A 22,672-nucleotide genomic window follows, 5' to 3' on the forward strand; every position below is an offset into this window, starting at 1 on the left:
AAAAAAGACAATAAAAATAAAGAAATAACTAGTAATGGTGGATGTTACAGTAAAAATGATCAGGAGGCTGAAGAGATGGCTCAGAGGTTAAGAGCACTTGCTGTTCTCCCAAAGGTCCTGAGTTCAATTCCCAGCAACCATATGGTGGCTCACAACCATCTATACTGTGATCTGGTGCCCTCTTTCTGGCTTACAGGCACACATGCAGGCAAAATACTATATACTGTATAAATAATAGATAAATAAATCTTTAAAAAAAATGATCAGTATAAGAGTAACTGAGGGGGTACCAGAGGCCTGGCCTCTTCTAGGGATGAAACATTTTAGCTAGGTCCTGAGTGATAAGAGGGGAACAGGGCCATGCCAGGTGCAGAGTAGTGAATGCAGCAGCCCAGGGACCAGGAGAGCATGTTTGTGAAACAGAGGTGACAGGCTAAGTGTGCTGTGCTGAGTAGCCTTGGCGAACGGTTTGGTTTTACAGAAAGTGTACTGCAAAGCATAGCAGTCATACTACCTGCAATCTGGAGAATGGATTGTAATACTAAGATCAGAAGCTAGGAGGCCAGGAGAAAAGATGGACGTGGTAACCAAAGAGATGGTGACGGAAGACTTGGGTGTAGCCATGGAATTGGGAAACAGTGATAGAAAACCAGTTGACACATCTCACTAGAAGGGTTGAGGAGTGTTTCTGCAGGGTGTTGTGCAGCAGGCTCTTTGGGAACAAGTTGTTATTCCTGAAATGGGCAGGATTTGGAAGAGGAAAGGAAAGGCTCTCTTTGGGTACTTTAATATTTGTGTAGGCTTCCAAATAAAGAATTCCCACAAGAAGTGAAGTACAGAACCCAGGATCCAGAGCATACCTGCAGCAGTGTGGGGTGGTTTGCATATATGGAGAGCGTGTGGCTCTAAAAGGGAAGGGAATAAAGACTGGTTGCAAGTGGGTCAGACAGGGGAGGTGGGCAGTTGTTGAAGGTGGTTGTAACTTGGAGACCTAGAGAAGCAAACATTTCATTTCAGGAGCCATTAAGTCCTGAGATGTTAAATCCCGTGGGCTGAGAGGTGTCCTTGAATTTGACAAATCAGAGGCTTACGAATAGGAAGCCAGCAGTTGAAACTAAAGTCTAGTTGGAGTTGGGTGAGGAGAAAAATGGAGGGAGAGAAATGCTGATGGCATGTTCTGCTGTAAAGAGAGACAGAAGTTGGGATAATATCTAGAGGGAACTGGGGGAATGGGTGATGGGGTGGGAGGATGCTGCATTTAAATTAAAGGCCTCCTGTGAATTCCGTCCTTGTTTGTAGAGTGTGGCTCTGCAGACCTGGGGTTTTGTGGGTGCTGTTAGACTTCTGTGTCCAGGAGCCCTCCTGCAGTCACTGCAAAGGCACTACAGGGTTACATGTGCCTCAAAGAGGCCATAGAAGACTACCATAACCTGTCCTTTCCCTAAACTGCTGAGTCGGCGAGGGGAATGCCTTGATATCTCCAGGCTCTCTGGCCTGGGGAAGGAAGGGCATTTCCACAGAGGACCGTGAGGTATCACACTGAGTAAGCAAGGAGGAGCTGGTAGCTCTCTGGAGTCAGCCAGTAGTGGGTGAAGGTGAGGGGGATGCAGGGGTGCTTTCCAGAAATTTAGCTTGCTTAGGAGCAAGTGAGGTCTCTTATCTGTTAATCAGTGCATCGTTCTAAATAAAAAGAAAAGTGGTAGTAAAATTTCCTTCAAACAGAGTCTGTGGGGTTTCTCCTGCAAACAGTGATGTCTCGAGATTTATATTGTGATCCCTAAATTTGCCTTCTCTCCTTGCCAAAAGAAAAAAAAGGTCTAAAATTTCCCTCATTGTTTCAAGTCTTGAATAAAGTGTGCTGCCAGTGTCATTGCTGCCTAGCGATCTATTTAAGGTAACACAGGAAATCAGCAGTGCATTTTCGAGAAGAGCTGATTAGCATCTGTTATTAGTAATCATCTGAGACAGCAGAAGCATTGGCAGACACACTAGCTGAGAAGGATTCGCATGGTTTAAGACACATGACCTGAGCCACACACACGGCATCACAGTTTAAATGAAATTGGAATATGTTGCTCGCCCAAAATACCCTCCAGTATTTTCTTTCCCAGATGTGAAACATCATGGGTTACATCATTCTGCTTCTAAGACACAGGAAACGTGCAACTCTCATAGCTTTGTATCTGCCAGGCTATTGAGAGCCACGGTTCCTGCCTTCAAGGGGAGCTCTGGTTCAGAATGTAATTCAGGACTCGTTCTGTGCTGCCCACATATGGGAGCATCCTGTAGGAGACTTATTAGTTAGAAATCCAAAGATAGCCAGTGGCATTTCACATCTTCTACAGGGTTGTGGTTTTAAACAAATGTCTGTCTTGTGATAATGGTTGAATCATTGCCTAATGTTAAAAGCTGACTAGAGGAAATTAGTTTAGTAAAGCTATAATAGTATTAACTTAGAAAAAAAGTCACTTAAATTTGCCAAGTAAAGGATTTTGAGTTCAGCAAAATCCTTGGAATATGGTACTCATTTGGCAGGAGGACTTCTGCTGACCCAAATATAAGGAGGTAGGAAGTTCCCCTGGTACTGACCTGGGGCAGTAGGAACATTAGTCTGCATTACAAAGGCTAATATTGGGGCTGGAGAGACAGGTCAGCAGTTAAGAGCCTGTGTTGCTCCTACAAGAAAGAAGTTCTGAGTTCAGTTCCCTGCACCCACGCCAGCTCCAGGGATCCTCTGCCTCTGGGCTCCTTTGGCACCTACACTCATGTACACAGGCTCACAGAGACATAATTAAAAATAATAATAATAATAATAATACTTTAAAGGCTAATAAACCATAGCCAGTTTTTTGGCAACCTGTATATCAAGGTTGGCACAATTTTAAACACAGGTGAAAACAGTATATTTAAAATGCCTTTAAAGTATCTTTACTGCTTTTTTCAAATTTGATTTGCATTAACTTAGTTTTTATGCTTTCAAATTAGGAATTTGAAATAAGAATTACAAAAAAGTCCATATGTCTTTGGTCTTTTCCATTATTAGTCAGTGAGGTGGCTTGAGGTATGGGGAAATCTGGTTTTAGGGTTTGCCTTTGTGCGCTTTTTATTTTGAGCACTAATTCAGCTTTTGCATTAATGGCTTGTGGTCTTGGCTTGAGCCTTGTAGACAGTTTGAGTAGGGAGGGAAGCAGGAGCTGAACAGGCCTTGAGGAAGGAGAAGCGTGGGTCTCTTAGATGACGCTCTTCTAACCGTAGGCATGTTTTGTTCCTGGGTGCATCTTAAGCGTTTGATTCTGCACTGGTGACCAGATGCTGAGGTGGAAAAGTAGTCTTTAAAGTAAAGCAAAAGGGCTGGAAGCCATGTGTGCTTACTTCGGAAGAGGGTAACTCAGGCTCACAGAAGCTTCTCACTCATAGAGAAGCATGGGAGGTAGCAGGCTGGCTTGGGAGCAGAGGGAAGCACAGCTCCCTGCTGGGGCAGCAGCTCTGGTGCACAGAAGCTGAAGGACAGCACAGTCCCCTGGCATCTAAAGGGTGCCTGTGTGAAGAAGCAGAGAGGGCATGCTAGAAGAGCCCTGCACCCTGCAGTCACACCTCTGGGTTTGCTTGGCTTTTTCTTTTCATATTTTATTTTTTAAAGCAGTTTTAGTTCTGTAACAAAATTGCTCAGAAAGAAAGTTACAGAGATTTCTTACCTCTCCACCACACCCGTACAGGTATAACTGCTTCCACCCTCTGCTTCCTTTGCTGGAGTTGGCAGTGAGCCTGTGTTGATGCCACTGCCCTCCAGAGTCCAGTGTGCATCCGTGCACAGTTGGTGGTACCTTCTGTAGTGTGAGCAGTGTTCAAGATATGCCTCCATCACAGTAGCTTCACTAACATACTTTCTGACTTTCTGGCCATATGGTGCTGCCGTTTCCAGTGGGAACCTTTGTCATTTGGAAGATCGCATTCTAAGGCTCAGGATGACCGTTCATCTTCAGAAAATACAGTAGAGTATTAGAGAAAGTTTGAAGGAACTCTTTCAGGCTAGCAATGAGTATTTAATTATAAAACTGAAAAAGTTTATAAATTGTTGTTATCTTACATCTTAGAAAATCTTGGTTCTTTTGAGAACCAATTCTTAGGAGGAAATTATACCACTTCCAGTACATTAATGTATTCATTTAGCTGACAGACAGTGCTCTAGGCCACAGCAGGGCTCTGTGTACTTCCCGGATTAATACTTGTCCTGGAAGGTCGTAAGCCCGTGTCATTTAAATTGTTGACTCAGGAGAGGTTTTTGTTTGTTTGTTTTTGACATAGAGTTTCAGATAGTGCTGTAATGCAACTTACTGTGTGGCCAAGGCTCCCACTCCCTCAGCAGTGCCAGTGCCAGGATTACAGGCTCATTGCAGTACTGGCAATCCAACCCAGGCTTTTGTGCATGGTAGGCAAGTACTCTGCCAACTGAGCCACATCCCCAGTTCCTCGGGTCATTCTTACAGTACTTAATTAAGTACCTGTATAATGGGTGCTAAAGATAGTAAGGTGACTCGGCCCGTTGACAGCTCCCATCTGCACGGGCTTCCTGCATGGCACTGCTTCAAGGCTGCTTTCCGTCCGTCAGCTTCATCCTGTCCCTCACCTGCTGCTGCGGTAGCTGGCCCACCTCTGCTCCTCATGCTGTTCTTGCCACTGTGTGCCCATTGTTTTTCTGCCAGGTTAACAAGCCGTTCTTGGTGTCATTATAGGAAAGACTCCGTCCTCACCTTCCCCATTTGGTCCCGACTCAGGCCCCTCACCAAGCTCAACAGTTTTCTTCCCTTAACGCCCAGGTTTTTCTGCGCTGTTTCTCCTTGGAATGTTCCCTTAAGCTCCTGCCAAAGAGAAAGGGATTGCCCCTCCCTTTCAGTCCATATTACTTGTGCCAGATGTGTTACAGGTAACCTGTGTTTCTCCATACTTCACATCGACACTCACAGAACACAGGTCAGGGTAGGCATAGGTTCAGTTGGAGACAATGCCTCATACTCCCCAAAGGCTGCTGCATGCCTACTCTTGCTTTCTTCGCAGTGCCTTAGCACACAGTATACACAGGGTCCACGATACTGCTCTTTATTCATTTTATTTGCTTTTTTGAGACAGGGTTTTCTGTGTAGCCTTAGTTATAGGCCAGACTGGCCTTGAACTCAGAGATCTGCCTGCCTCTGCCTCCCAAGTGCTAGGATTAAAGGCATTTGCCACTACCTCCCAACTCTGTTCTTTTTTAAATAATCATGCAGTTCTTTTATGTTCATAGGGGTGTGTGTGCTTCATTGCTTTTATGTCTGTGTAATCCATAAGATAGGTTTTGCCTATTTCAGCCGTTGACATTAGGACACTAATATATGGCCACCACCGCTGCTGCCGTATGTTTGACTTTGCATGCTTGTGCAGATAGACCAGAAAGATAGCTTCTTAGAAATGAAGCTACTAGGTCAGAGGGTATGATCATTAACTTATTAATGCCAGATTGGTTCCCAAAAGCACTTTTTTTTTTTTTTTTTTGAGACAAGAGTTTCTCTGTGTAGCCCTGGCTGTCCTGGAACTTGCTTTGTAGACCATATTGCCTTCAAACTCAAAGAGATCCATTTGCTTCCCAAGTGCTGGATTTAAAGGTGTGTGCCACCACCACCTGTCCCAAAAGCACTTACAGACTTTCCACTTGTTGTATATGAGCGTAACATTTTTGTGTCAGTGTCACCATTGTTGCATGAAATGCTCTGGTTAAAATTAACACTTCTCATTGTAATTGTCTAGTTCAGCACAAGTCCTTTAACTTTCTTCTTTCTTCGTGGTATCATTTGTGACTTAATTTATATCTTCATAGTTCTGTGCCTTAAACAGATCACACCGCAATCCAAAGATTACAAAAATACTTTTCTTCTGGTTATTCTCTAGTAATCTTCCTGACCAGCCTCTTGTGAGTAGCAGGTGTGTGCTACCAAACTGGTTACTTTAACTTTAGTGTATGTGTGGGGGGAGAAAGACAGACAGAGACGAGTCACTTGATTTGGTGCAGGTCACTTGCAAGTGTTAGACCTTGCTTTGGTGCAGGATCTCTATGCACAGGTTCCCTGAGCTCCAGGACTCCCTGTGTGCACAGATCCCTCAGGAGAGCTGAATTACAGGCACACAGTACTGTATCTAGCTTAACATAGGTTTGGGATTTGAACTCAGATCCTCACACTTGCCTGGGCAGGTGCTTTACTCAATGGAGACAGCTTCCCACTTTTACTCTTGCTCATTTGAATTTTATTCTGGAGTGTGATACAAAGTCATGATGCTATTTTTTTCTCCTTTCCAACAGTATTGAAAGTTTTCCAATTGATTTGAAATTTCAGTTATATTATTATCAAGAGGTTTTTATTTGTGCTAATTGTGTCCAAAAATCTTAATATTTCTTCCTGCCTCAGTGCCACAGTTTTGTGTGTGTGTCTGTGTGTGTGTCTGTGTCTGTGTTCTCTCAGAATTTTAGAGTCTCTACAGATTTCGTTGAATTCTCTTTTTAAATTCCCCCAGGGTATTTTTGCTTGACTTCTGTTTATGGAGTACTTGCGAAGAATCTGCCCTTGTGAACCCTTTAGAATGTGTCTCCTGTTCAGTCATTTCTTTTTGCCCTATTGAAAAGTTTTATAACTTTTTCCCTTAGAGCCTGTACATTTTTTAAATTTCTTCCTACATATTTTATACTTTTGTTTCATCCTCCCACCCCTCCCCCCAGACAGGGCTTCTCTGTGTAGCTCTGACTATCCTGGAACTAGATAGACCTAGAACTCTGTAGACCTAGAACTCACAGAGATCCGCTTGCCTCTGCTTCCCGAATGCTGGGATCAAAGGTGTGCACCACACTGCCCAGCCATATTTTATGTTTTTATTGCCATTTGTAAATAGGATCTGTGTGTGTATGCGCCTGTGTGCACGAACATGAGAAAGGGAGGGATGGAGAAAGAGATCACATACGTAGTAGCAGCTTTTTTTTTTTTTTTTTTTTTTTTTTGAGACAGGGTCTCTATGTAGCCTTATTTTTGGAAGAGGGTTTCTGGGGCTCAGAGCTTGAGAGAGTCCTCTTGTCTCTATCTCCCCAGTGATACAAGCCACTGCATCTGGCTTTTACAAGGCTTCTGGGACTCTAAATTAGGACTTTACTGTTAAGTATTTTGTTTTCTGACCCATATAACCCTCACCCCGACCCACTATTGTCCCTCCTACCAGGGTTAGAAACTAGAAAGTATTACTTCATAAATTATTTTCAGATAGGGTCTCACTATGTATGTGGTTCTTGGTGCTAATTATGTAGGCCAAGCTGGCCATGAACTCCAGAGCTCTGCGAGCTTCAGCCTCCCAGGTGCTGGGATTAAAGGCCTGTACCACCATACCTAGGCTCATTTGTGGTTCACTTGGTAATCGTAGGATTTCATCAGTTGATTTTCCTGAATTTTTAGGTATACAGTCAAACCTTATGCACAGAAACAGTGACGGGCTCCCTTCTGTTACTGTCATCTTACTCCCTTTTCTCGTGTCTTATAAGCTACTGCTCTAGCGCTGGGCTAGCACCCCTCTCTTGGTTGTTGGGAAGAGTGCTTGTATTTGCATGAGATTGTATTTGCTGAACATGCCTGACGGATACATTTTCTTACATTAGTCACTTACTTATGATTTTTACCAAAACTCAGTGTTTTGGGTTTTTTTGTTTGTTTTTTGGTTTTTTGAGACAGGGTTTCTCTTTGTAGTCTTGGCTGTCCTGTACTCACTTTGTAGACCAGGCTGGCCTTAGACTTAGAGATCCTCCTGCCTCTGTCTCTGGAATTACAGGCGTGGGCCACCTCAAGTGGCTAAAACTCAGTGTCAGCACACAAATCCTTCTTTTATATCCACAGCTCATCAGTTTTTCTTTAGTCTGGTATGCATTAAGTTACCTTGGACAACTTTCTTCCTGTTCTGCTGTCCTTGCTTTCTAGGGATAGAGACCACTAGGTGGTGCGTGGTGGGTGTAAGGCTCCTTAGATGTACGCTTGTCTAAGATGTGCTTGCCCCAGGTCCACACAGCAGTGAAATCTCCACAGCCATGTGTTCTAGTCAGTGCCCCTACGACTAAAGACAGTTACTTAGAATGCTATTTCTATCATTACAGGCAAAACAGGCCCAAAAGTTTTTGCTCTTTTCAGTTTTTCCTTGCTTTATACTATTTTGCATACCCAGAAGGTAGGCACACCTTAAGGATTTGATAATACTCATCTTGTCTGCTCACTGCTTAAAAAAGAGAGAGAAACACTATCGTAATCAAGCTGTCAGTGTCCTAGACACTTTCTGTATCTTGGGCAAATTCTTACAGGATCTATTTGCTTAGTAATTGGAGATTGGAGAGATAAATGTGTGACTTTGAGCATGGCTTGTTTTTCAGAAGGTGAAGCTTATGGGTACCTTGGCTGTCCTGGATTCTCTTTATAGATCAGGCTGGCCTCGAACTCAGAAATCTGCCTCCCAGTGTTGGGATTATAGGCCTGTGCCACCGCACCTGGTAAAGATGTTATCTGCTTCTGTAGGTGGCCTACTGCGGTACCCAATGGTTGCCTTCTGTGCATTTACCTCCCAGAAACCAAACCTTAGCTGCTGGCCCAGTCAACAGTAGCAGTGATCAGCTCTCTGCAACACCTGAGGGGGCTGGCTTTCTACACTGGAGCACTCTCCCACCACTCTGGCTCCTGGGGTTTGTTCTCCATTCACATGCTTATTTATCAATTGGAAAAATAACATTCTAAAAAGTCATTTATAAAATTAGGATTATAGTGTATAAAGCTATGGAAAGGTAGTCTTCAGAAATGATTGGCGCCCAGAAAATTCTGTGAAGTGTTTTTTTGTTATGGTTTTCCTTTTTTAAGAAACCAACAGCTGGTTTGTATACTTTTTATTAAAGAAGCATAAAATGTTAGGCTGAGGTGAACATGAACTAGAAAATGGAGACTTGGTGAAGCAGAGTGGCTTTTTCCAGGCCTTACTACTTCAGCAGCTCTGCATCTGATATTTAGACGTATTTCTGTTGAGTCATTTCTTTCCCTTTGGCTGATGATCAGAAGATCACAGAATGATTGTACAGATGCAGCAGCATTACGTTTAGTTTCTTTTTTTGTATCTATCAGATAAGAGGCCTGCAAATGGAAGGGGGTTCGCTCACATCCTTTGCATGGTGATAGCTGTGAAACTTGACTTCTTACCACGGGAGTGACTTTTGTTAGCTGCTAGCCCTGCCTCCTGAGATCTGAGGTAGCTAGGGCAGCCATGGTGTTCAAGTTTAACAGGTAGCTTTGGCGTTTGCAAACATTTCTTCTTTCAATGTCTAGAGGCTGCTGCTTTAAGTAAGGGCAAGCCTATAGGAGTCAGCATACACTCTGACTAGCACTTGTGATTGACTAGAGTCAGGCTTCTAAAAGTAAGTCATCCTTTTGAGCCAAAGCTGCCTTCGAGTTGGTAAAATTCTCACAGATCTAAGAAATAAAAGAGCATAAGGGGCTGGCTTTTGATAAACCTTAACATTTCTAGAAAGACCTAGGTGTGGTGTATACAACTTTAGTCCCAGCACTCAGGAGACAGAGGCAAGTGAATCTCTTAAGTTCAAGGCCAGCCTGGTCTATAGTACACAGCCCTGAGCTATGCAGAGACCATCTCAAAAATTTATTATTATTATTATTTTAATTCTAGGAGGGACAGACAACAGTTCCAGAGACTTCCTTTTCTTCTGTGACAAGGATCCCTGGCTAGCTGCACCCTCGGCTTTAGCTCATAGGTCTGCCAACAACAGGCCTTCTGCAGGCAGCAGAGAGGCTGCCCCTTCATTGTGCTCTCAGGGCCTAGGAAAGAAGTCTGTTAAAGACTTATTTTCTGAAAGGTTTTGGGGGTTTGTTTTGAGACGGGGTATCACTGTGTAGCTTTGGGGAACTTGCTGTGTAGACCAGGCTAGCCTCAAACTATGGACTCTACCTACCTCTGTCTGTGCCTCCTGAGTGCAGGATTAAAGGCGTGCGCCACACTCAGCCCTTGCAGTTTCTGAGTACTTAAGGAAGTTGTTCTTGGATCTCAGAGTCAAAATGGGGACGTGTGAAATTTGGGGCCTGGCACTTGCCTGGCAGTTCTCAGTACTAGAGAAACAACACTTCTTGGTTCTGCTTGATTGTTTTCTAGCCCTTTTCACAGTCTGCTTTTATAATTGAAAGTACTGGGGCAGTGAGACTTTTTATTATCATTGCGGGTATTACATTTTCATCAGTTAGCATCTACTACTGCATAGTTACATCTGTCATACAAATAGTTCATATTGTACCAAGTAAAAGTGTCTTCCTTTTCCCAGAGCAATAATGAAATTTCACAGTATGAAAATGGAAGAAATCAACAAAATTATCCGTGATCTTTGGCGGAGTACCTATCGTGGACAAGGTAACCAGCATGGTGTCCCAAATGCTTGTTCCAAAGCTCTGTCCACAGCCTTTCCTGTATGACCATACTGTGCCAGCATTGCCTTCTCCAGCCCCTTCCTGAGCATGTCTTTGAGATTTTTCTAAGAATTCTTATCTTTGCAACATCTCATAACAAAAAGAAGGTGCAAAGTTTCTTTTCTAAAGCCCCGTAGGACTCACATTGGCTGGCACAGACACAATTAGCTGATGACATAATGGGTTCTGTGAAAGCACAGATAGGGATAGGCCCAAAAGTGATAAGAAAAACCCAAAGGAAACTCTTAGAAAAGGAGCTGGGCCCAGGCTGGGGGTGGACCATCCAGGCTGCATCTTGGCAGACCACGTGGCTCCTGAGACTTCCTGGCTAGAGAGTTTTCAAGGCAGTCAGTGCTTCTAAGGACATGAGACTCACTGTTGTGCCCAGGCTTCCTGACATTGTGTGTAAGTGTTAAATACTCTGCTTTCTCTATTAGATATTGAATACATAGAAATTCGCTCAGATGCGGACGAAAACGTATCGGCTTCTGATAAGAGGCGGAATTATAACTACCGAGTGGTGATGCTGAAGGGGGATACAGCCTTGGACATGCGGGGACGATGCAGTGCTGGACAAAAGGCAGGTATCTCGGCAATCTATCCCACTTAAAGAACTGAAAGATGGACTGGATGTTGCAGAAGCCCTAAGACCACCCTTACATGAAGGAGAAGCTCCTTACAGCGTCCTCGCCACCCTGTGAAGCAGACGTGCTACCATCATTGCACCGTCCCGGTGCCAGCTCACATGCCCTCTAGCACTCTGAAGATTGCTATTAAGAAAAAGTGTCAGAGCTGCTGCTGGTGGTGCACCCATGTAATTCCAGCACTCAGGCAGAGGCAGGAGATCTCTGTGAGTTCAAGGCCACCCGGAGAAACCCTGTCTCAGAGAGAGAGAGAGAGAGATGGCTTGAAGTTATTCAAATCCATTTTCACTTCACAACAATCCTCAGAGTAAAATCATTGTTTCATGGGCCCCCAAAGATACATTCTGGTATAACAACAGTCAGTAACATCTCAGAATTTATGTTAATTATAGTGCCAATCATAAATAACACCTGCAGGGGGTTGTGGCTCACTTGGTAGAGTACTTGTCCAGCATGAACAGACTTTGGCTTGACCCCTAAACTTGTACCTAAGCAGCACTACAGAGGTAGAGGCAAGAGATCCAGAAGTTCCAAGTCATCCTGGCCTACAGTGGGTATGAGCCCAGCCTGATCTGTACAAGAACAAACACTTGCAAACTAGGGCCTGAGTTGAACCAAATGAGTCATTCTGATCTATGTCACTGAGAATGTAGCCCCTGCACAGGCCTCTCTAGCTTTTGGACTGGGCCTTGGACCATCTAATAGAGAGGTCTACTCTCAGAGCATTGATATCATAGGGGCTTTCTGCCCTATACTACATGAATAAGATTCAGTGGCTAGAACAGGCCTCTGGGCCAAATGAGGCTCCTGGAGGCAGACAGTAGGTAGGTTTGGAGCACTGGGGAAAATCAGGATAAGAAATGATGTTTCAATAAGGCTGGAACATGAGACCTGCATTCCAGGAGCACAGGAGGTCATGAATGCTTGATTTCTGTTAATCGTACACAGGGTGCAGATTGTGAGATTTCAGACTAAAGCAGATTTTCATAAAATTTTGCATACTGAGGAAAGGATACCACATTATTGGCATAATTACTCCAGTTATTGCCAGCCCCAGATAGCTAACACCAATTTCTGGCAAATATAGATTACTATCTCAATCATAGTCTGAAGAAATGACTAATTTATAATCTATAAACAATATCCCTGCTTGCTTTGTTTGCTGACGTCTAATATTCACTATAAATGAGTTTGTAACATGGTCTGTGAGCAAAAGTCTATTTCCTGTGGCAGTATCTGCTTCGTGGTGCAGGGAGAGGTGTGTGGATGGTGTGGTGGCGGTGAGCCAACCAGCAGCCTGCATGTAGATGGGTGGTGGTAGAAAGGCAGGAAGGAAGTGTCTGTCCCCCACGGGGACAACAGGCTTCTGCAGTCTGCTGACCTGCTCTGGGCACCAGTGTGCCCTGCCCTGCATTCAGCAGCCCAGGAATTCCGCAGGCAGAGGTTAGCTCACCAGAAAGCACTGTGTCCTGCCCAGAAGAGTCTTCATTCTGGGCTGTGTCCCTTCAACCCTGAGAGAGAGGGCTGTGCTGAGACTGAGGGTTTTAACATCTGAGTTTTATTAACCATGGATATATTTAGTGGACTCCCTGCAGGTAAGTACAAATAAAACCATACCCTATCAGCTTTACCCTATGGTTGCTTTTCTCATTGACAATTACACGAGTAGGCACTGTGGTGTGATTTAGAACATGCTATCTGGTTTCTCCTTTAGACCAGAGAACATGGAGATTTAAAGATGACTCTGTAAAGAGTTAAAGTCCCTGTGCGGCTCAGGAAAATGTAACGTGTTTACATTTTCCAGTAAGTTCCATCATTGAGAAGCTTACCAGATCAAAAAGTTTTATGGCCAGGTGTGACAGCACATACTCGTAGTCCCGGCGCTCGGAAGGCAAATCTCTGAGTTTGGTGCCAGCCTGGTCTACATAGTGAGTTGCAGATGAATCTTAAGACATCTATTAAAATTATCAACTGCTTGTGGTGACACATGCCTTTAATCCCGGCACTCAGGGAGGCAGAGACAGATCTCTGAGAGTTCGAGGCCAGCATGGTCTATAAAGCGAGTTCAGGACAGCCAAGGCTACACAGAAAAACCCTGCTCAAAAAGAAAAAAAAAATCAATTGCTAAAAAGTGTCTGCATCACCCTTAGCCTGTGATGTCAGATTTTAGTAGGTCTGGGATGTCAGCGGGGCTGTTTCTCAGTGTTTTATTTCATGCACATGGTAGGCGAGAGTGTTGCTACTGGTCCATTTCTAGAAAAACATGAGCCTCCATTGAACTGTCCCTAACATCAATGACCCATGACATTTCCCGCTTCTTCCCACCCTTTTTTGTTTTTAGAGACATGGTCTTACAGTGTAGCCGGGGCTGGCCTCTGAACTCAGAGCTCCGCCTGCCTCCGCCTCCTGAGCACTGGGATTAAAGGTGTGAGCCACCACGCTCAGCTCTTCGCACTGTCCCCTTCTCAAGAAGTCTGCTGTGCAACTTTTTTCCAGGTGCTGGCCTCTCTTATCATCCGCCTGGCACTGGCTGAAACCTTCTGTCTGAACTGTGGCATCCTTGCCTTGGATGAGCCCACAACAAATCTTGACCGAGAAAACATTGAATCTCTTGCACATGCTCTGGTTGAGTAAGTATTTCAAATCTGGGAGCAAGTTGTAATTTTTTTTTTTTTAAATACCAAAATCAGAGCTGGGTGTGTTGGTACATACCTTTAATCCCAACATGTGGAGGTAGAGGCAAGCTGGTCACTTTGAGTTCAGGGCCAGCCTGTTCACACAGTGAATTCCAAGTCAGCCAGGGCCACACAGTGAGATCCTTCCTCAGAATAAATAAATATTAAAAAAATACCTAAAACAAAAAGAAAGCAGATAGGCCAGGCTATGCACTTTGCTTTTCAACAGTGATTCCCCAGAATCTCTTGAAAAAGAAACTGAGGAGCTGGAGAGATGGCTCAGCAGTTAAGAACACTGGATGCTCTTCTAGAGGACCTGGGTTCAAGTTCCAGCACCCACATGGCAGCTCACATCTGTCTGTAACAGTTCCAGGGGATCAGACACGCTTACACAGACACACATGCAGATAGAATATGAGAGCACATAAAATAAAACGAACTAGAGTATTGAAACACAGCCATATCTTGCCTCGCCCCAAGTATGGTCATAGGGCAAGTGAGAGTGAAGAGTTCTAGGCTTCGGATTTCCTGTGAATCTCTCGTCAAGCACAGGAGTCAGTGTGCCCTGGGCAGACACGTAGAGATGGTGGTAGCAGAGCCGGGACTGGCTGTCATGTATCACATGACCACCGTGAGGAATGAGAGCTTCTGTGGAAGCACACTGCTGAATGCTAAGCTGTAGTCATCCTGTACCCTGACCACTCATGTCAGAAAGGTTCCAGGGAGGGCAGCTCTGACTTTGTCCACCCCTGGGTCCAGATGACTCTGACAGCCAGCTCTGGATACTCCTGAGGAAGGAGGGTGTTGTGGTATTGAAGCATGAAGTGCATCCAGCCCTAAGCAAGTGGTAAACAAGTTTTCGTTAAAACTCTTGTTGCATCTCACTCGTAGCTGATACCTCAGCAAGCTGATGAGCAAAAATGTCCCCATACGCCCACTCAGGCCCTGTGTGTCACAGCACCGATGCATCTAGCGACTAGCGGTGGCGGAGTTCTGCGTAGACCCAGCTCTTCAGAAGGCAGGGTTATTCCCCTACCTGTTGTCTCCCTGAGTTACTTTCACACTTTCAGAGAAGTCTGGGCACAGGGCGGGAGAGTCTTGGAAGAAAGAAGGACGAGCTGGGCGGTTGATGGGTTAGATTTTCCTACAAGACTTGCCCTAGTATCAATAGCAACTTAGGATCTTGAGAAACGGGTCCAAATTCCTGAATTGGTTCTTAGCTGGATGTGTGAGGAATGAGACTTCGCACCCCACAGTGTCGAAGGAGACACAGAGTTCCTGGCTGCCTAGGTTGAAGGCCTCAACCCTCCCCCATCTCCTACAGGGCAGCCAAAGGTCCTATCACAGGAAAAGCTTGGTTGCCACACAGCTGTTGTATCTGAGCAGATTTCCAGTGGTTTTTCCAAACTTATGTCCATTAGTAAATAAAGCATTCTCAATGTATTGTTCCAGGATCATAAAAAGTCGCTCCCAGCAGCGTAACTTCCAGCTTCTGGTAATCACTCACGATGAAGATTTCGTGGAGCTCTTAGGGCGATCTGAGTACGTGGAGAAATTCTACAGGGTGAGGAAGAACATCGACCAGTGCTCAGAGATTGTGACGTGCAGCATTAACTCCCTGGGCTCTTACGTTCACTAGCTTGTTTTGTAGGGATGTGGAGTGTCTGAGAGATCCTACGGTAGAGGCTGCTTCAAATGAAGGCTGAACACAGTGCCCACAGCCTAGCAACCTCCCCGGTCTGCTCAGCCTTTCACCCCCACGTGAACATTATCCAAATGAGTGACACTGTCAGAGCGGTGCTGACAGGAGGGTCCTTTGGTGGTTTATGGAGACGGCATTTTTAAAATGTTAGTATTTTCATCCAGGCGGTGGTGGTGCATGCCTTTGATCCCAGTACTTGGGAGGCAGAGGCAAGTGGAGCTCTGAGTTCAAGGCCAGCCTGGTCTCTCTACAGAGTTAAGTTCCAGGACAGCCCAGGCTACACAGAGAAACCCTGTCTTGAAAAAGAAAACAAAACAAAGTTAATATTTTCTCTGAAGCTTGAAGTGAAATTCAATAAATGGCCCTGCTTTAACATAGATCCATGCACACAACCTGTCTGTCTGAGTCCAGATTTCTCCAGCGGAAAGCGCAGTCATTGACTGGAGGCTGGCGTGCGACAGGAGCCGGAGATGATCATCTAATGGAATACCCATTGTGCTCCCCTTGCAGCCGTGCCAGACAGTTATCCTGCCCAGTTAGAGAGGAACTTCCCTGCTCCTGACCTGATCTGCCCGGCATGCGGAAGCCCGTCCTTCTCCTCTGTGTCATGTTCCTCCACGTGGCCTAGCCATAAATCCCAGTCACTCTCCACAGCAGGCTCCCGTGGGGATGGAAAGCTAGGCTCTCCCACAGCTGGGGCCTGCTCCCCATGGCCAAACCTCATTTTCACTCCAGAGGCTGATCCTGCTGAGGTCCAGTACACACGTGTGGAATAGCCATCTGAAGCCTCCTGTGGGTGTTCTGCAGACAGGGCACATCAAGGTCACATGCTTGGAGAGAGCACTTTACAGTCTGTCACTCCGTTGGTCAGGCCAGTTCTGTGCCAGCTGCAGATCTGATGGACATCAACTCCAGAACAGGGCTCCTCCTTTCCACTCATAACCCCTTTCTTGCAGGTATATAAATCAAGTATGTAATGCAAATGCATACTGAAAATAGATCACAGGGAAATTTACTTCAAAACAGTTCTCTGGTGTATATACATTTATCATTTATTGAAGACAAAAGCAAATATTTATATACTAGTAGCATGGATATGCTTGTTTTGCATATAGAGTTAAATCTTGATGGGATATTTGATACTTCACAGGGACATAAAACTTTAAGAGTTGGTTGGCTTTTACAATCAATTTTTACAGTTGCTTCACATAGCCAGGTGTGATATCCCAGCAGGGGCCAGTGGATCTCTGTGAATTCAAGGCCAGTCTTGTATACATAGTTTTCACAAAAAAAAAAAAAAAAAAAGTATAAAATGGCAGGGCTTTGTTTATGGACATTTTAAAGGTTTTGGAAATTCTGTAATTCCCAAACCAAAATTTTTCTTACTCTGCGAGAAAAAGGCTTCAAGCCCAGGCTGGTCTTGAACCCACAGTGCAGCCAAGGATGGGCATGAGCTTCTGCTCCTCTGCTGTCCAAGTGCTTGGATTATAAGGTGCACTACTAAGCCTGGTTTGTGTGGTGCTGAGAATCGAACCCAGGGTTTCCTACACCATAGGCAAGCACTCAACTGACTGACTTCCATTCCTGGCCCCAGATCATTTAATGATTGATTCCTCTATGAAACTCAAATCAACAACTCAAGAACTTTAAAACAAGCATTCTAACACAGCACAGCCAAAGCCAGTTAATTTGACATTTGCTCCCTTAGTTACTTTTTTCTGTTTTTGTGATAAAGCACCATGACCAAGGCAACTCAGGAAAGAAAGTGCTTGATCCCGGGGGGTTAGGGTCCATGGCTTTGGAGCAGGAACAGCCAAGAGCGAGCATCTCAAGCAGGAGGCCGAAAACACTGGGAATGGTGGGAGACTTTGAAGCAGCTGAAGAATGGTGGCAGGAGCATCTTTGCTTTCTATAATTCAACGACGCGCCTCTAAAAGTGCAAGTGTGTGTTGTGTGGTGGGAACGCTGATCTATAACCCAGCAGTCTTGGACTTGAGCAGCTGTGCTATCGCGGCACGCCTAGTACAGTGTGCACTGGGTTCACAGCCGGGCTGAAGTGACGGCGTGTTGCCGTGCAGGCAAGTTCTACTGGAGACGCCCTGGAGTCGTTAGATTTGCATTTTGAATTTTTGGTTTTGATGTCCAAAAACCTTTTGCTGTGGCCAAACTTTTGGTGACCCTCATACCGTGGGGTTGTGGCCCACCTTTAAGAAGCTGAGGTATAGACTGTCTTCCCTAACATCCTCAGAATCTTCTCAGTCCTGAAGATACCCAGGTTGTCATTCCTAGAACTGAATTACATTGCATGACAAAGGCACTCAGATAGTAAAACTCTTTTATAAGGTTACTCTTTTGATGTGCTTTAGTTCTGAGCTTCACATGAGTAGACTCACCTGGAGAATTCTTTTCCCCAGTCTATATTTGGAATTTTAAATAATCATCTCAATAAGAGTTTATTCCATTCCAGGGATCTAAGAACTAAAACATTTTAAAAATGAGGAAATTAGGCAGGTAGTGATTTTTTTTTTTTTTTTTTTTTTAATATACTATTCAGCAGCAGAGCTAGGATTCACCACTGAGCCCTCTGTACCTCCGACTCCATTCTGGGCTCAGATGTAAGGTCCCAGATGTCATTTTAAATATCCTAATAAGATGGCAGAAGGAAGTGAGATGTGAGAGAAATGTGTGGATGCAGGCTGGAGCAGTGTACTTTTAAAATGAGAAAAGGTTCCAAGCTAAGTGATATAGACAGCTCCTAGAATCCGAAAAGGGCAAAGAATTATCTTGTCCCTCAGCGGGTACAGAAAGAATGGACCTACTGACTCTTGGGTTTAGACCAGTGTCTCTGGTCAGGCCTGGTTGAGGAAATAGGGTCCCAACCGTCTCCTAGGCATAGGGCTGTGCAGCAGGGCCACCACTCCACTGTCTGGGTCCTCTTTGTTACTCCAAGGTGCCTCATGGCAAGGATCACCCAAGTCCATAACACTGAGAGACATCAGAAAGAACAGCAGGCCATTCTCACAGATCAAAGATTCACTTAATGAATTCCAGAAGAGCACATCAGTTCTAGTTGAGTATTAGACTAATCAATGACCATACTGTCTATCCCAAGGACCCAAGAGGTCCAAAAAGTAAGCCTGCCCACTAACCATAGGAAAGCCAAAGGCAGATGTACTAGGCAGATACCTAACATAAATATCTTACTTGTCAAGAAGTCGAAATTAAAACCCAGCAGCATGTAATAGAACACACAAATGGTAGCCTCTGCCAGTAAGGTACAGAGGTCCTGTCGGCATGATTGGAAAAAGGCAGTGCCAGGTGTGCTCCACCGTTAGTCCCAGAGCTCGGGAGCAGGTGCAGGCAGCTCCCTGAACTCAAGGCTAGCCTGCTCTACCTAGTTCCAGGACAGCCAGTGCTACAGACACAGACCCCATCTCAAAAAAAGAAAACGGCAGTGCAAGCTTTGTATGAAATGAGAGAAGCACCCCAGTTTCAGATCTAGTCAGCACGCGGACAGGTTCCCCTGAAGCTCCTTCGAGAGCTGCTTTCACTCAGCCCCACACCAGCAGGCTTTGAAGTGGCATAGGTGCCTTTCTTGTTGCTACTTTTAGGCATTTTTCACTAAGTGCTAGCCTTCCCCACACATGGGGAATAGGGTCCCCCTTCACCTAGCAGTCACAGTGGGGTACACTACCTGGGCTTGAATCCCAATGCCACTGCTTGCTGGCTAACTGGCCCTACCTTGTTTGGAAAGAAAGTCACCCTCTGGCACACAGAAGCAGTAGGCAGGACCAGCTGAGCGTTGGCACATGGGAGCCCTCATTCATCTGTCTGGTCTTACTCTGGTTTTGGCCTGGTCATACCCTCTGTCCTAGTTCCTTTTTATTGCTGTGATAAAACACTGACCATAACCAACGTGGGGACAAAAGGGCTTATTTGGTTTACTCTTCCTCGAGTCACAGCCTGTCACTAAGGGAAGCTACAATAGGAGCCCAAGACAGGAACCGAGGCAGAGGCCATGGAGGAATGAAAACTGCTTACTGGCATGCACTCAAGGCCTGCTCACTTGGCCTTCTCTCACAGCTCAGGCCCCCCGGTCAGTTATGGCTCCACACACAGTGAGCGGACTCTTGAACATCAACCATCAATCAAGAAAATGCCTCACAGACTTGCCCACAGGCCACTCCGTTAGAGGCAGTTCCTCAACTGAGGCTTTCTCTCGCTGGCCAACTCTGGGTTCTGTTGAAACACACACCCACCAGCCAGTACAATAGACCCCTTGACTCTATTAAACTATAACTTTTTATGCATAAGCGCTTACAGTAATATCACAATTTATAAATGAGTCTAATTTTTCAAAAAAGTTCCACAGCCCTGGTACCTCCACCTGCACCTGAGGCCACACCTTCACAAGCGACCGCCAGGCCTCTCTATAGTACTCTGACTTTTCAACATAGTGCCAAGCCTCAGCATCCCTCCATATGCCTTCAAGCCCAGTGCCACGTGGGAGTTTCTTAACACGTTACCGAGTTTGGCTGCCAGCTTGAGGTCCAGTGTCGGCCCCTCTGAAGCATAGTTGAACCCAAAAGTTCGCGTCAGTGATGCTGGGCTCTTGTTGATCACACCAATTCTTCAGTGTCAGCTGACCTAAAACAACAGATCATTAATTCACAGTATCACACAGCCCCCATAGTCCTGGCTTCCCTCTAAGACTTCACAAGCCAGGCCTCCATCATTGGCACCTCTTGACGTTTCTGTTTTCCAAGCTCAGCCCACTGAGCTCTGCACACACAATGGCTTTTCTGTCTCAAGAGTTCTAAATGCCACCACAGCCCTCCCCAAAACAACACGGTCAGTCCTGTCACAGCAGTCCTATGTCGTCAGTACCCATTTCTGTCTTCACTTGCTTCTCTACTGCTGTGCTGAAATGCTAAAACCAACTTGAGGAAGGAAGGGGTTTGGGGCTTGCCCTTCGACGTCACTGTCCATCATCCGCTGGAGCAGGAACGAAAGGCAAGAACTAAAACGCCATGGAGGGGTGCTGCGTACTGGCTTGCTCAGTTTGCTGTCTTAGACTGCCTGGGGCCGCCTGCCCAGTGGTCTGGACTCTCCCACATCAATCATCAAGAAAATGCCCCCTAGGTCAGCCAGAGGAGGCAGTTCAACTGAGGCTCCCTCTGGGCCACTCCAGTACATACAAAGTTGACAAAAAAGAAAAACAAAAAGCACGTTCCTCCGATCATTGAAGACTTGAGCTTCCAGTTAAGTGTCATTCCAAACCAGTTTTATAATCGTGGGCGATTTCAGTATCCTAGTGGTTATAACATCCAGCTTCCTGGCCTCCACCCCATGGGAAGGCGCTGGTTCTGCGGACTGGCACTGGAGCTAACCTCAATGTTAACCTCATCTGCAGAGAGCACCAAAACCCCAGCAGTCCTGGATTCTACTGCAATTGTATGCCGCTGATTCCATCCCCTTTCCACCAAAAGTTGCCTTGGTCATGGTGTTTTCTTCATGTCTTCAGTTTCCCCTTTACAGCTTAAATTCTGTAGCCCACTATCACAGCTCCTAGGCGGGTGGCCTGTCCTCTCTACTCATAGTCTCTTGGCCACCTACCCCTGGGCAAGGTCGACTGTTCTTCCTAACATGAGATCTCCTTTGCTATTTGTTTCCTAGACTCACTGTTGCAGGCTTCAGCCTGTCTGCCCCTCTTCTCTGCACTCATTCCCTGATTTCACCAAGCCTCAAAGCTTTGGAATTATTTTCTTAGTTTGGGTTCCCACAGCAGAGCCTGAAAGGCTTCAGAGATAGCAGTCAGCCAGGGTGGGAGCTTGGGGAGACACAGAGAAGGCAGCCAACTGGTAGAGCAGCTACCACAGTGGGCTGTGGGGGTTTGATCCCGCAGGGAGACTCTGAGACGTGGCAGGATGCCTATCAATGTACTGCCTATTAGTGGGGGAGCTGGCCTGCGGACTCCCCCAAGCTGCATCCACAGATAAAAACTACAGAGGACTGGAGAGATGGCTCCTCGTGGCAGTGGCAGTCACAGGTCAGCTCCTCACTTGTGGGCATTGCCCCAGTGGCCCATATGCTGATGCTGGTCAGTGATTGTCTGCAGTCCAGATCTCTTCTCAACTGACTCACCCAGCGGCCCGCAGACAGCTGGCCATCCAGACACACTTGACTATCTAACGAACATCTGCAGCTGAAAACGACCCAGAGCACTTCTCCTGCAGAAACTCCAACTAGTGACTGCACATCTGTGCAGTTCCTCCACCAAGCCCAGCGTCTTGTTTAACTCAGTTCACATCCATTCCCTCAGTTTAAAGCTCCACTTTCAGAAGGCACCCAGAGGACCACCAAGATGGCTCAGTGAGCAGCTGGAAGTGCTTGCTGCCAAGCCCTGATATTCTGAGTTCCATTCCCCAGCCTCATGTGGTGGAAAGAGAGAATCAGCTCCCACAGATTGTCCTTGGACCTCACACATATGCACATGAATACACATACATATGAAATAAAATACACTTCTAAAATATTTTTTAAAGTCATCTAAGCCGGGCAGTGGTGGCACACGCCTGTAATCCCAACACTCAGGAGGCAGAAGCAGGCAGATCTCTAAGTTTGAAGCCAGCCCCCATCTACAAAGTGAGTCTAGGACAGTCAAAGCTATACAGTGAAACCCTGTCTCAGAAAACCAAACCAATTAACCAAACAACTCTTCCTCCCTCCCGCCCCCTCCCCCCCAAAAAAATCAAGGATCTGCCCATCCCTTATCAAAACCAGCAGTACTCTGGTCCAGGCATAGCATCTCTAATAAAACCTGGATAATTTGAGTAACCATCTAGCCGAAATTAGACTTCAGAGAGGTGACACTTGCCTACTGGCTGCCCTATTCAGCGACACAGTAAGGGCTGTTCCCACATCTAGACATGCAGCTGAGTGGGCTCAGCCACTGCCCAGCATTGTAACAGATCTCATAGCATGACTGGCCTAGGAGTCAACATTAGAAGTAGATTGTAGGGCCAGTGACATGGCTCAGCAGGCAAAGGTGCTTGTCAACAAATCTGACAACCTGAGTTTGATCCCCGAGACCCCCATAAAGGTGGATGGGGAGAACCAACCCTACAAAGTCATCCTCTGAGC

The 22,672-nt window shown here is 45.7% G+C and overlaps 1 protein-coding gene and 1 long non-coding RNA gene across 3 annotated transcripts in view; one reads left to right on the forward strand and one right to left on the reverse strand.

Annotated features, from left to right (window-relative positions):
* Rad50 (RAD50 double strand break repair protein) overlaps positions 1 to 15,908 on the forward strand; it is a 55,723-nt gene extending 39,815 nt beyond the window's left edge. For both annotated transcript variants that reach the window (XM_021637331.2, XM_021637330.2), the window contains exons 22-25: positions 10,367 to 10,452; positions 10,946 to 11,088; positions 13,649 to 13,782; positions 15,280 to 15,908. In XM_021637331.2, the coding sequence (XP_021493006.1) occupies positions 10,367 to 10,452; positions 10,946 to 11,088; positions 13,649 to 13,782; positions 15,280 to 15,466 (550 nt within the window). In that variant the 3' untranslated portion in view covers positions 15,467 to 15,908. The remainder of the gene's footprint in view (positions 1 to 10,366; positions 10,453 to 10,945; positions 11,089 to 13,648; positions 13,783 to 15,279) is intronic.
* LOC132646303 (uncharacterized) lies at positions 15,740 to 20,249 on the reverse strand. Its single transcript, XR_009584447.1, has 2 exons — positions 20,056 to 20,249; positions 15,740 to 16,518 (listed from the first exon to the last, which is right to left on the reverse strand). It is a non-coding gene; the product is annotated as an uncharacterized LOC132646303 (long non-coding RNA).
* Positions 20,250 to 22,672: the final 2,423 nt, after the last annotated feature.

The sequence above is a fragment of the Meriones unguiculatus genome, chromosome 11, assembly GCF_030254825.1.
Source record: "Meriones unguiculatus strain TT.TT164.6M chromosome 11, Bangor_MerUng_6.1, whole genome shotgun sequence".
Classification (NCBI taxonomy): domain Eukaryota; kingdom Metazoa; phylum Chordata; class Mammalia; order Rodentia; family Muridae; genus Meriones; species Meriones unguiculatus.